General features: G+C 38.6%; 1 protein-coding gene across 2 annotated transcripts in view; it reads left to right on the top strand.

The window, feature by feature from the left end:
- The window catches only part of fstl5 (follistatin-like 5), a 793,070-nt gene that overhangs the window by 718,135 nt on the left and 59,580 nt on the right, over positions 1–15,355 (top strand). Inside the window, exons 11-13 of one of the 2 annotated variants that reach the window (XM_073042992.1) lie at positions 246–272; positions 898–1,016; positions 10,386–10,535. In XM_073042992.1, coding sequence (XP_072899093.1) covers positions 246–272; positions 898–1,016; positions 10,386–10,535 — 296 coding nt within the window. The remainder of the gene's footprint in view (positions 1–245; positions 273–897; positions 1,017–10,385; positions 10,536–15,355) is intronic. The other variant, XM_073042993.1, reaches the window with a different exon arrangement.

Below are 15,355 nucleotides of genomic sequence, written 5' to 3' on the forward strand. Positions count from 1 at the left end.
TTACCTGCTTTCTGGTAAAATAAAGCTGCAAGATCATTTTCATTCTCCAGGGATGTTCCCACTATTGGGGATATATTGGAACATTTTGTGAACACCTTGTGCATGGCTTATTTCTGTCGTTTTTGTTAAAAATTACCATTGCTATCTAATATTGTCAGTTATGAGATTTTGGCTTGTTGTTGAAATTAATATTTTCGCAGCTGTTTAATCACACTCTGGCTCTCTCTGTTTTCTTGATGCTGCAGTTGCAAACATACTGTGGCGAGAGGAAGGTACTGAAGCAAGTTCTTGTCTTGTAGTGATTATGTACTTGTCACCTTTCCATTACTGGAGTAATTGTTAAAAATTGATTTATCATTAAAACTATTGCTATGAATGTTTCCATCCAAACTTTTAAATAAGTACTGTTGGTAAATAGTAAATTACCCTTGGGACATTTTGTAATAGCAAGTACATAACTGCTGGCCATTAATAGCAGTAGTGCTATAAAATTCTCTGGAGAATGTCTAATAGCTTAGACCAATGCTATAGATTATTGTTTACCTGGGTCACATTGAACCATTGTAAAAAAAAAAATCACGCATTGCATCTGGTCTAAATATAGATTGTTTATATGCTAGAATTTATACTGCTTTTAAAAATAAACAAGGGAAGTGCGCAATTGGTCAGCCAGCTTCTGGAAAAAGATTACAATGTAAATTTCAGTGGGATCTTCCTCAGTATAGTTCAGGAAGTAGCATAGTGGCAATGGTGGGAATGTTAAGTGAATTTTTCTTTTTTTCCCTGCTTACTGACTGAATGTGCACTTCAGCTTTATTTGTTCTAATTTCCATCTCCTGTGTTGCAATATTTCCTTTTATCTTTTAAACCTGCTTTTCATGTTTTGTCTCTCACTAGGGTTGGGAGTAGGAAACATGTTCTATATATTTTATGAAGATGGGATCAAGGTGATTCAGCCAATTGAATGTGAGATTCAGAGGCACATTAAGCCCTCAGAGAAACTCCTAGGGCATCAGGTAATTGTCTTTGTGTAATTGCATTCGAAGCTATTGATTAATGGAGCAATGTCAAGGAACGTCACCATTTCCTACAATGCTGCCAGTCCAGGCTCCACATTTGCTGTGTCTTCAAACTGAGCCAGTCACCACCAGAAATCTGTGTCTTCTCTCACTTTCTAAAGCTTGCTCCATCCAGTTGTAACATTGCTTTTGCTTGGATAAACCAGCAATTAAATTGTTGTTTTTATTTCCTTTCAAGAGCAAAATCATTGTATTTATAGAGTGAACAAAGTATTAACAAAGTATGATTTTGCATTTGAATTCATTCTTGTGTTGTGGAGATTGCAAACAGGATCAGTTTGTAATGGATATATGTTTGTTTTAATGGGCAGACCTTGTGAACAACTGCTGTCCTTGTCACAATAAGGAGTGTCTTTTAGGGCACATCAGAAGGCAATCCAATCAGTCAGTGTGTGAATGGAATTGCTTGAAAGGAAAACAGTGTAAGCCCAATGGTTTGAACACTAGAGAACACCAGCATAACAGGCTGCAAACAGAGTAAGTGATGGCCCTATAATCATTTTGTTATGCACCTGTCATATATTTGGTTAGCATCAAAAGTCTCAGAACATCGGAGTGTTTTGTGATTTGAAGATGTGCAACTTGCTAGACTGTCAGGGAGTGTAGTGCTCCAAGGACCATCAGGATCAAGGTAACTGACTTTCACGGCAAAGGCTGGCAGCAGAGAGTCTGGTGTGTACATGATAGATTAACCTCAATGAAGTCAATCTACCGTGAGTACCCAAGTTTGCATTGAGAATTGGGAGTGAGATCAGCATCCAGGGTATGAGGTGTGGGCTGGGCCTCGGGAGGCCTGGGATTTGCTTTCTGGTAAGGAGACAAAGGTTGGTGGGATATTGAGAGACAGTATCTGGGAGTCAGTTTTGCATGTGCTCAGGCCTGAATACAAGACTAAACAGAGGAATTTACTTGGGAAACCTTCCCATACAGAGTTATTAAAGTCCAGTTGTTCCATAAGTGACCACTGACTGTCTTGCTCCTAGACCAATGAGACAGCCTAGAGAGAAGAGTTGGAAGAGCTCAAAGCCTGGTGCCAGGCAAAAGACCTCTTCCTTAATGTTGACAAGACAAAAAGGAGACAATTTTCAACTTTGGAAGAACTTGCACACTCACAAACCCCATTGATGAGAAAGCAGTGGAAGCTGCAAGCAGTTTCAAACTCCTGGGAGTGCACATCAGACACAGCCTCTCATGGTCCCAGAACACATCCTTCAGAGTCAGGAAAGCTCACCAACTCCTCTACTTTCTGGAGAGAGCTGGACCTCGCACATCCGTACTCAGGTCATTCTACAGGTGTGCACTAGAGAGCATCCTGACAAGCTGCATCACTGCATGGCATGGAAACTGCACTGTGACAGACAGGAAGACTCGACAACGGGTAGTCAAAACTGCCCAACGCATGTTGGGCACCAATCTACTCACCATCAAGGACATATACATTGAAAGGCACTGGAAAAGGGCCAGGAACATCATAAAGGATTCCAGGCACCCTGCTTACGGACTGCTTGTGTCACTCACAGCAGGGAGGAGGCTCTGTAGCACCCACACAAGGGCCACCAGACTCAGAACAGTTACTTCCTGCAAGCGGTAAGGCTGATCAACACCTCCACCCACTAACTCACCACTCCATGCCTCCAACCTCCACTACTTTATTATTTCCTGTCAGTCACCTCGTGCATAGACATTCACATGCTTAGCGTCACTTTATGGACATAAAATCTATGTATAGAAGCAATCTTTTGTATTTATATTTATTGTATTTTTTTATTATTTTGTGCTCTTTGTCTTTTGTGTTTTTTTATACTGCATTAGATCTGGAGTAACAATTATTTCATTCTACTTTATACTTGTGGACAGGGAATGACATTAAACCATCTTGAATATTGAGAATGAGATTCCTGCATAACATTCCAAAAGGAACATTACACATGAACTGATGCCATTGAAGTGTGCCAACACTGGATTACCACAAGGGTAGAGGTACCCAGTGGAATTTCCAGTCTTGGCTCCTTCATCAAACAGCCATGTTTTGAGAATGAATGTTTTGATGTTCTACAGGGCACCACGTGACTTGGTTTTCAAGAGACATCCTGCATGCCTCAAGTCAAATGGAGTCAGTGATTGTCTATCACTCCAAAGATGACTGAATAATTTTGGCTCACATTAATGCAGTAGCTCAAGTTTAAATTTCTAATGGATGTTTGCAAATCCCTTCATGGTCTGGCCATCACTATCATTAACACCCGAGATATTTGTGTTTCTCAAATTCTAACTGCTTGGGCATCTTAATTGGGGTAGTTTTGATGTCCTGTCTACAGCTGCCAAGCCTTTAAGGTTCAAAGTTCATTCTGTAAATGCCTCCATCTTTACTTCTTGTTGATAAGAAAATGACACAGATAGAATGCTGACTTTCAGGATGGCAAGATTGAATCTACCAATATAATACACACTAAATGCTGGAGGAACTCTGCAGGCCAGGCAGCATCTATGGAAAAAAGTAAACCGTTAACATTTTGGGCCGAGACCCTTCATTGGGACTCGAAGTTCCTCAAGGATCAGTTCTGGGATATCAACTATCTGACCATAAGATATAGGAACAGAATTAAGCCACTTGGCCTATTGAGTCTACACACTATTTCATCATGACTGATTGGTTTCCCACTCAACACCATTCTTCTGCCTTCTTCCTATAACTTTTCATGCCCTGACTAATCAGGAACCTATCAGCCTCTACCTTTAATGCACCCAGTGACCTGACCTCCACAGCACCTGTGGAGATAAATTCACCTGGCTCAAGAAATTCTTCCTCATCTCTGTTCTAAATAGATGTGTCTTTATTCTGACGCTATCCTCTGGTCCTAGACTCCCCCACCAAAGGAAACATCCTCTTCAGATCCACTCTATCTAGTCCTTTTAACATTAAAGGTGAGAGAGGGAAATGGGAATGGGGAATGGTGAAGGAGGGGGAGGGGGCATTTTCCAGAAGTTCGAGAAATTGATGTTCATGCCATATCAGGTTGGAGGCTATTGAAACAGAATATAAAATGTTGCTCCTCCAACCTGAGTGTGGCCTCATTGTAACAGTAAAAGAGGCCATCGTGTGGGCAGCCTCCAACCTGATGGCATGAACATTGATTTCTCAAACTTCTGGTAAACCATCCATCCGTCTTCACCATTCCCCATTCCCATTCCTCTCTCTCATTCACCTTATCTGCTTACCTGCCTATCACCTGCCTCTGGTGCTCCTCCCCTTTTCTTTCTTCCATGGCCTTCTGTCCTCTCCTATCAGACTCCCCCTTCTCCTGCTACGTATCTCTTTCACTAATCAACTTCCCAGTTCTTTACTCCGCCCCTCCCAGTCTCACCTATCACCTTGTAGTTCTTCCTCCCCTTCCCCACCTTCTAATCCTGACTCCTCATCTTTTTTTTTCCCTGTCCTGATGGAGAGTCTCTACCTGAAACATTGACGGTACTCTTTTCTTTAGATGTTGCCTGGCCTGCTGAGTTCCTCCAGCTTTTGGTGTGTGTTCCTTATCCTCTGCCTGTTTTTTCTGCTTGTCTGTCCTATCGATAGATTGTGTTTCCTTGGATATTAAGCTCCCAACTGCAATCATCTTTCAGCCATAACTCTGTGATACCCATAACATCATACCTGCCAATCTCTAACTGCGTTCTATATTAACGATTTAGATGTGACAATAAAATTGAAATAGGTACGTAATGGTCAACATGGATTCAGTGGACAAACTGCGTGGTCACTCTATAACACTCTGAAGGGTCCTCATGTGTTGTAACCAGATTTGCTGATGTTAAATGGGAAAACAAACTGTGTATGATGGATACAAGTAATATTGATAGACAAAGTGAGTGGACAAAAAAATTGTCAGGTGGTGTAAAATATAAGGAAATATGAGGTTATCCATATTGGTAGGAAGAATGGAAAAGCAAAATATTATTTAAATTTATTATTATGATTAAATTTATTAGTATATTTTAATTTATGAGACACCACAGATGGATGAATCTGAGAGTCCACATACATGAGTCCAAATTGTAGCAAGCACCTACAACACTGGAATGGTAGACACTATTACAAAGAGGATATAATGTAAAAGTAGTGAATGCTTACTACAGCTCTATATGTTTTTGATGAGTAGAGTACAGCACATAGTTTTGATCATCCTTTATTAAGGAGAGAATGTGATGAAGGTGCTAAAATTATGGAATATCTGAAAGAATTTACATGTTACACAGGCCATCACATTTTAAAGGAATCTTTGTAATGGGCATGAGTACACTCTGTATAGATAGGAAATGTGCAGGTTTTCTCCTAATAATGGGATTTGAGGATAGAAGTATTATCAAGGAAATACAGTGACAAGTAGGAAGGCCAGACGGAGAAAAAAAAACTCTTCTTTCACAAACTCATTGTCTTATTGCATAGAAAGCTGGTTCTTTTTTTGATTCAAAATAGTATATGAACATTATTATTATTCTGCCCATTCAGTTTTAGCCATGTCTCTGTGTGTGCCACACCATTTGGAAAACTACTATTTTTTACATTCTTATTTTCTTGATGTAATCCAGTTCCCATTCTACACAGCTTATGGATTATGTTTTCAGAGATTGATTTTTTAGATTAATACGCCACTTCATTTTTTACATTTTTGAGATTTATTTGTGGTCACAACTTCACTAAGATTTATGGTACAATTTATATTTTACAATCTTACAAATGTGCCACCGTTGTGAAAGAAAAAATCACTTAAAGTGATTGAGGACCTTGTTCCAGACTACTGAATAAGAAATGTATTTGAGAGAATCTTTCCAGTATTCTATTGGCAGCTGTGATATTCTCCCAGGTAGATAACTCATTGATGATGAAACTCAAATACCATATTGATGCTTTGCAGGAAAGAGAAAAAAAAGATAATGGCTGTTATTTTACATTTAACTACAATTTTCAATTGTTATCTGTTTACATCATCATGCGTTTTGACCTCTTTGTACATATTACTGTTAATGTTTGGAATTAATTCTTGTTCAATGTATTTGTATTTTCACCCCCACAGTTAATATGACAGTCATCATTTATTTGACATTTTAAATTAGAAGTTCTACCCAACAGAGTTGAATACTGTTACATAAGTATTTGGCAACAAATTGAAAACTTTATTGGACTTGCAGGATACAAATTGCTGATTTTAAAGAAGAATTGAAGAAGCAGAATAGAGACAAGAATGGGCTATTTAAACCTGAGCCTGTTCCATCATTCTGTGAGATAATCAATTTCTGTATCTAATCTCTATACACTAGGCTTGCTTCCAAAACCTTTAAAACAAATGGCTTACAGAGCTTTTGGCTAGCGATGAAGATATTAGTTCAGCTATCAGCTTTTGAGGAAGCCATAAGAGAGGGGTTCTGGGCAAGGCAGACAAGGCTGAGGATGTCAAGGGAGAGAGGAAAAAAAATCCCAATTCTAGTGTATACAAGATTCTGTATTCTTACCTCTAACTTTTCAAGGAGCAATGTGCCCGAATGTTATGCTTCCATAGGCAGTGATAGAGATCTATCACTCTTTGCTATCAGAACTTCAGCTGAAGATCCATAGCTGGACATTATTATCTGGTTGATATGAAGGTAATGTTACGCAGGACTCAGCAATGGTGGTAATTTTATGCCAATAGTGCAGCTTACCGTGAAACAGTATTGTTATTATTGTTTTTTTTTTGTCAGTTCAAGCTGGTAAAACCTGAGGTACAGGCATAGCCAAGCATGCTCATTTCTCAAATAAGACCATAAGATCTTGTAGCACAAGTAGGCCATTCAGCCCATCGAGTCTGCTCTGCCATTCAACCATGGACTGATCCAATTCTTCCAGTCATTCCTATTTCCCTGTTTTCACCCCATACCCTTTGATGCCTTAACTAATCAAGAACCTATCTATCTCTGCCAATGACTTGGTCTCCACAGCTGCTCATGTCAACAAATTCCACAGATTTACTGCCCTCTGACTAAAATAATGTTTCCGCATCTCTGTTCTAAATGGACGTCCTTCAATCCTGAAGTTGTGCCCTCTTGTCCTAGACTCCCCTACCTTGGGAAATAACTTTGACATAGCTAATCTGTTCAGACCTTTTCACATTCGGAATGTTTCAATGAGATCCCCCCTCATTCTCCTGAGCTCCAGGGTATACAGCTCAAGAGCTGCCAGACGTTCCTCATACAGTAACCCTTTCATTCAAATGCAAGGAACTTTCAGACTATTCATGGAGTGTTTATTATTGTGGCTTTCTGAAGATTTACTTAGATATTGCTGCACAGCCCTAATTGGTTAATATTATTGTGTAGATACTTAGGGATGACACCAGTTGTAGATGTTACTATTTGGACAATGTGTACCCTGTTCAGGTTCCACAGTCCTTCAATTTTCTCTTTTAATTGAGAATATTACTGGTGTTGCTCACATTAATTTCTGTAAGTTATGTGTGTTTGGAATGGCTATATCTAATAAGTAAGTTGTTCTTTCTTGTTACCCTGCAATATTCTATCCAGACAGTTATTATAGATTGCCATATCTGTAACATTAGATTAGCGATAGTATAATTAGTGTGACTCTGACTTTAAACCTGGATCAGGCTCATATCTATGGTAAGGTATGGTTTTTTATGAATATGTATTTTAAAGCAAGATTTTGGTGAATAGTGTTTGCTACTTGATTGTGCCTATGGAAGTAATCAGATTGAGTTAAACTGCTGCAGGATTCTGTAATGGTTTCTCTTGGCATTTTCTGCACTTATTCTCGAATTTGTTGGTCTTTTATTATGCATTTTGATCATTTTTTTGTGTAAACCACCTGGTTCTTTACTACCATATGGAACCCTTGTGCTTTTGGGAAGAGGTCTCCAATTCTGAACCAGACATTCGACGCTTCTTTGTCAACATCTAGTCTGCTCAGATCGTGGAGATGTCTTCCGTGGAGGGTCTTGCTCTTCAATTGGTTAACTTTTTCTTCTATTCTAGTGGTGTTAGTGTTGAGTTTTTCTGGAGATTTAGATAAATATTGTTGTGTCACCCTAATTGCTTAATGCTGTTGTGTAGTGATTATTATTATCTTGAAACATATTTTAAAAATTTATGGGAGCATTTGCATCAGTTTGGATTTCCATAACTCAGGGAATTTGCAATGCAAGAAAACCTTGTACATATGGACTTGAAATAGTGGTAGATCTTTCATTATTAAGTTGGAATGTGAGAAAGGGTGCTTGGTGGGGCACTTCAATCAAAAATTAATTTACAACTTTGTATCTCCTGTATTAAATCATCCCTCACATTCTCTGTTCTGTGGTAATAGTTACTTAGAGCAATAGGCTTGGTTTATATTTATGATTGTTTTATCATGTTAATGTTTAATGAAATGCAGTTAAAATAACACACCAGCCTTTTCTATCCAGTTGTTTGAAAAAATTGTGATAGATTAATTAATATTACTTATGGTCAATTAGCTTTTATTCAGTATATAAATTTCTTCAAAACATTGTTTACATTTGCTATTTAAAATTTTCTTTAGCAAAGAAGATTAAACATTTTATTAGTAGAACATTGAACATTTTATTAGCAAGACAACATGTCATTTACCTGTTTGTTATAATTATGTCACTCTTAGTCCATTAGAATAATCCTAAACATAGATCTCTGCCTTTAAAATCCATTTTCACTAGAATTCTAAACTGGTAAGTACCGGATCCTGCACAAAACAAAAACACACATTGAGCACATCTAGTTGTTATTCAACACATACAGGAAAGGGAGATGAATAATAGTGCACATTCACTCAAGTATTGCTTTCTTACTTTATATCTGCTGTGTTCAGTTATTCTATACTCTCTCTGCTCTGTAATAATTGCTTTGAGCAGTGAAATTAGGTCAACAATTTTGCTTTATTTGTGATTGTTCTATTTGTGTGTCTAGACTATGGTAGTTTTTAGGCTTAGGAGCCTCCAATAAATTACCATCTCATCCTTTACTCATCTAACCAGTCCAAAATATAAATCTACAGTAAGAATAAAGATTTAAAGATATAATCTTCTACATGATACATGAAATGCAATACAAGATTGTACCATGGTTAGAAATTTACTCAAGCCGAACTGTTTTCTACTGTTATTGCCACATACACTGCATTAATTAATACAAGAAAAACGTTTAACCTTATCTAACAACTTACACAGTCCATGTATATACTAGTATAATTAGTCAATGGACATAATTTTAATAGAGGAAGCACAGAACTTGGTTTGCACAGAGAAAATCCTGGAAATAGCAATGGGATAGTGGCCAGATAACCCGAACTGATCAAAGTCTCTTTTATCTTGAATTTAGCCTGTTGCCTGGGCTTTCTGCCCACAGCTCCTGCAAACCCACATTTACTTTCCCAGTATGTATTTGACTGGATAAACTTCCCCTTATCTCGTGAGGCTCAGGATATGAGTAGATCTCAGTAGTGCCTCCCGAGACCTGAACCTCAGAACACCCAAACAACTGTTGACAGCTAGGCGGCTATCAAAAGCATCAGAAATCTTTTTGACAACTTTGATGTGCGTTTTCTAGTTGGAGAAATTAAAATGAGATTAAACTGAATTTAAATAAAAGCACCTTAAATTGCTCAATATAAAACATTAAAGTAAGATAAAACAAGTGAGATAATGACCTGCACTTGCCATTTCCACATGGTCAGTGATGTCTGCCCCATGGATGGGGTTACCATTCCTATGCTAGTGTAAAATGAAGGACAAGACATGAAGTGTATCCTTTCTTCATTGAGATACTACCCGCTGTAGGGCATGATAATGAGTCTTGCAGTAAGGCTCATTATTGTTGTGGTATTTAACCTTCACAATGTCTCAATCTTCTGAGCTTCACTCAACCTATGCAGAAGTCTGAGACTTATCCTGAAGTTCTATTGCCAGCTATAAGGTTAGTGTGATACAGTCCTTTCTCAGTTATTGTTAAACATTACAGAACTATGTTCTAAAATAGAACAGTTTACCTCTCCCCAGTATATCAGTTTTCATGGTCAACTTAGATTGTTTGCCTATACTAATTATTGTTCATTATACAATATTGGTGATACGGATTTTATTCCTAGGATTTTGGAATGGTATGAGGGCTGCTGTTAATATTTTCTGAAGTATTTTAAAACGGCATCATATATTACTTCAATGTCCTTGTTTGTGCCAATGAATTCAGGCTAGTTTCACTTTACTGTACCCTTAGATTTTTCTATTCCTCTTCATTCTTGCGTAGGATGAAGTCTGCCCTAAAGCTGAGAGTGAAGCCTTCCAGCGATGCGTTTGGGCTACTGCGGTGAACGTCAAAGACAAGTACATCTACGTGACGCAGCCAAAGCTGAACAGGGTGCTGATTGTTGACATTCAGTCCCAGAAAGCAGTGCAGGTCTTTACACCTTTTATTTATTGTCCTGATGATTAATTGGAAGTTGCAGCGATTAAAAGCCATTTTTTAACCTTCAAAGCATAGAAAAGTGCTTGCAGTGTATAGTACTTTTTTGCATGAAAATTAGGTGTCTTTTTTTCTCTACTGATTAAAGTGTATTTGCATTGATTTTGATTCCCTTTAACTTAGTAATATGTAAGGTGTATTTGGAATGTCTAGTGAACGTAATATTTGAGCCCACCAAATTTGGGGGAGGGGTTTGTTTATAGGAACCATTCTTGGAAAACAAAAACAGAGAAATTTGTCAAGTTGGTTTCTGATATAATTCATTGTCTATTCACAATATCCTGTTGCATGGGTTATAATGAATTTCAACCTTTCACATTTGTTACTCCATTTAAAGATTCTTGATTTGAATAAATGGTGCAGATACTATTAGTGCAATATATATCCACTGTATTTTCTTTTGGTACAGTGGCCAATGCACACAATTTTATTACTATGACCTATATTGTAGTAAGAATATTAGCACTTAGAGAAACATAGTCTGATTAGGGATGCTCAGCATGGTTTAGGAGGAGCCGGTCATGCCTCTCGAGCCTCTCGAGGATGAGAGAAAGCAGACTGATGAAGGCATAGCAGTACATGTGTTGTATATGGATTTTAGTGTAGCATTGGATAAGGTTCCCCATGTTAATTCCCCATGTACATTCACAAAGTCAGGAGGGATGGGATTCAGGGAAACTTAGCTGTGTGGATAAGGAGTTGTCTTGCCATAGCTGACAGAGGGTGGTAGTAAATGGAGAGTACTCTGCCTGGAGATTGGAGACCATGGTGTTCTATGATGATCTGTTACGCTCTTTGTGATTTTTTAATATATATGTCTTGGATGAAGGAGTGGAAGGGTGGTTCAGTAACTGCAGATGACACTGAGGTTGATGGATGGTGTGGAGGGTTGTCATAAATTGCAATGAGACGTTGACAGGATGCAGAGCTGAGCTGAGAAGTGGTAGATGGAATTTAACCCAGAGAGTGTGAGGTGATTCACTTTGGAAGATTATATTTGAAGGCAGAGTACAGAGTTAATGGTTGATGTCAGCATGGAGCCAGTGAGCTAAAGGATCTGCTTCCAATATCTGTCTCAAAGTCTTGAATTAGAGAAATCTCAAGGCATTTTAAAACATATATTTTATACAGGAAATACAATACATATATTCAGTTCACAATTTTCTCTACATTCATTGTACCGTTCTATTATAATGCATCAACCCTACTTTAAGCAACACACCAATGCAGTGTTTGAGAAGCCGGACACTGGGTGCAGCCCCTCTGTGTCCAGTGAGGCAGGACTCTAGACTGCAGCATATTTCTTTCAAAATCCTTGTTATGGCTACACCACCAATCATATTGACAGTGTGCTCTTTGAGAGGATGGTTTTGTCTATGGCCTCAGGATGTGAATGAGAATAGAAATGATATATGCATATTGTGCATATGAAAAATAAAATGCATCTGCTTTAACACCCTGAAAAATGCACTTGAATGATCAAGCATTTGCATTTGAACCTGGTGTCAGCGGAGGCCATGTTATGAATGGTTGGTTCCACTAGTAGCTGGTCTGTGCCTTTAACAGGGAGCTACATTCCAGCAGGAGCATTCTGATGATGATGCTGGAAGGTGCCCTGTAACCGAAGAGGATCAGGGATTAGGGAGGAATACTACAAAACAGGACAGAGTAGGCAATGAGGTTTTCAGGCACAGGAATAGAGGGCAGCGTGGAGATAAAAAGATGATTCATAGGGTTATATTCAAAGATTCAAATTCAAAGTACATTTAGTATCAAACTATGCATGTGTTATGCAATGCTGAGGTTTGTCTTCCTCACAGACAGCCATGAAAACAAAGAAAACCATGGAACCCCTACAAAGAAAAATATCAACCACCACCCCCTTCCCGCTTCATGTGAAAACTAAAAAAAACAAATCATGCAAATGGCGACAATGAAAAAGTGAAAAGCACGGAATATAAAACACAAAATCAAAAGAGTCCAGCCATACACAGTTCAGTTCTGTGTTCATTATCTGCAGGCTCATTTCCAAAATGCCCAAAAGAGCAATTAACAAAGAATATATAACAAGGAATCAAGTCCTTTATCCCAACTCAATGATGCTAACCAAGATTCCTAACTGTGCTAATCCCAGTTGCCCATGTTAGGCCCATAACCCTGACCCTTTCCTATCTTAATATCTTTGGCAGCTTGTTATATTATATGCACCACCCTATGTGTGAAATACTTTCCCCGCAACCCTTTTAAATCTCTGCCCCCCCCCCCCATTCCACTTTAAACCTATACCATATAGTTTTAGACTTCTCTGCCTTGGATAAAAAGACTGTTACTATCTAACACTATCAGATTTTGTAAATCTGTCTCAGGTCATCGCTCAGCTTTCTTCTCTTCAGGGTCAACAGTCCTAGCCTATCCTATCTCTTGGCACAATTAAAGCCCTCCAGTCCAGGCAACATTCCTGTAAATCTTTTCTGCACTTTCTCTGACTTAATCACATTGTTCACCACAAGGATGGTGACCAGAAATGTACATAATACTTTAAGTCTGGTCTAAGCAACAATTTGCAACTGGAATATGAATTCCCAACTTTTGTACACAATGCAACACTTTGCACTTGTCTAAGACAAATTCCATCAGTCATTCACTTGCCCACTTTCTCAGCTGCTTGAGATCCTGTTACCACCTTAGACACCTTTCTTCAATGTGCACCAGACCACCTTTTCTGGTGTTATCTGTAAACTGACTAAACATGCCGTAAGTATTGGAGGCCTTTCATTTCACAGGGTGCCAAGAGGCCTTACAAACATATGGCAGTTGGAGTAAGTAAGTTTGGAGGTCAGTGTAACAGAGCCAGGATTCGGGGATAGTCATGAGTTAAAAAGTATTTCTGTGTATTGGCATGGGGCTAAGTGTCATGAATTTCTGTAACACTCCCAATGAACAATTAAAGCTGTTTCTCTGCCTCTTAAAGGAGAGATGTTGCATACCTGCAAATTGGTTTAGAAATCTTTCCAAAGAACTGAACAGCTTGCTTGGAGCAATGACTGGTCAATAGGAAGGGTAGACACAACAATTTTGCATGACTCTGGGAGCACCACTGTTCAACCAGTGGAGGGAGTTCTATGTGCAGAGCTCAGATGCTCTCTGGGCACACTTTAAAACAAAGTGAGAAGAGGAAGTTCCCGAGGTCATTTCATCTTTGAGTGCTATCTCTCATCGAGGGTACCAGGAGTATTATCTGTTACTTGCCTGCATCAGACTCACATCACTGATGTAGCAAACATCTCCAACAATCAGTACATGGACTTGCCTTTTATGTGCCCCATTGCACCTTGCCCAATTCACAACATTCCAAGTCTCACTTACATTTCACTGGGGCAAGTGGTTGAACTCAGTCATTAGCTTCTTCATGAAGAGGAATTTCCAATACATTTCTCCTCCCTGGTGTGCACAAAGGAGAATGTCTCCTTACAATCTGTTGCTTTAAACTGCCAATGGCAGAGTCTTCCCACCTTCACCCTTCTCCCTCTTGCAATTGCCTTCTCTGCAGTTTCCATGTCATGTTGCAAATAGAACACCCAAATCTAGGAGTAGAAGAATTGCCTTGAATCTTGTAGTAAACATAGACTCACTTACTTTGCTAATGTAGGCAATCAAAACGATTGAAATTAAACTCCAGCTTTTCTTCAACTGCATCACCAATAACTAAGTAGCACTGGACAACAAAAGTTATTGAAAATGTTCCTTCCTCAGCATTTACTTTTTGGTATATGATAGACCACTTGAAGCTGAACATATATCTAATTTCAGACACCTTGTATCACACAGGAATTTGGAGAAATAAGAAATTAACTTTTATTGAATATAATGCACTTAATTGCATAATGGTGCAATTAAGTTTGCAATAGTTCAACTAAGCTAAAAATGTTTTGTTGATGATTTTCATTTGTACTCAGTGTCTGAGGCTTCTCGCTTAAGTGTCTAACAATAAACGGCCAACATTGATGGACTCCATTTGTCCTGACACTGTTTCTCCATGACTGCAATGTCCTGGTGAAACCTTGCACTATGTTCATCTCTGACAGCACCAAGATTTGCAGGGAAGAAGTCTAAATCAGAATGGAGAAAATGAATCTTTATTGAATGTTGCACTTCATGGTTCTGTATGCTTGAAGCATGGTATTAACCTGCTGCATGTAGTTTGGTGCTTTGTAGTTACCAAGAAAATTTTCAATAACAGCCTTGAATGCCTTCCATGTGATTTTCTCCGGTCCCACTAGAGGAAATTATGAATTAAAGTAACAAATATAGGCTATTTTTTAAATGGTGTGTGATAGGGAGATTTCATTGTGCTTTTCATGATATGTTGCCCAATATCCATAAGATACACCCAAAAGTAGTCAGGAAGCAAAACCTTTGTTGTCCAGTGTTAATTAATGATCATTTTACATAATACAGATGTTTTGAGTGCTGAATTTAGGGGAAGACAGAATCTTCCTTGCTACTAAACACTAAACTGCAAGTTGAAAAAAATGGTAGCATTGGTAGCAATCATCCCTGTAGATATGAAAGGCAGTGAAAATTTTGCTGTGGATATACCCACAGGCATCTCACAAGTTCTCTGCAAATCAGTGCCCTCAGCATCCAGAGTCAGCTTCAGCAAAGACAAATTTCACAGCCTGATAATTGCTAATTCTCACTGTGGAACATAGCTAATTTTAAAAAAAATCAGTCCTCAATCTGCCCTTGCATCT

Source organism: Hemitrygon akajei, chromosome 4 (assembly GCF_048418815.1).
Source record: "Hemitrygon akajei chromosome 4, sHemAka1.3, whole genome shotgun sequence".
Taxonomy (NCBI): Eukaryota; Metazoa; Chordata; class Chondrichthyes; order Myliobatiformes; family Dasyatidae; genus Hemitrygon; species Hemitrygon akajei.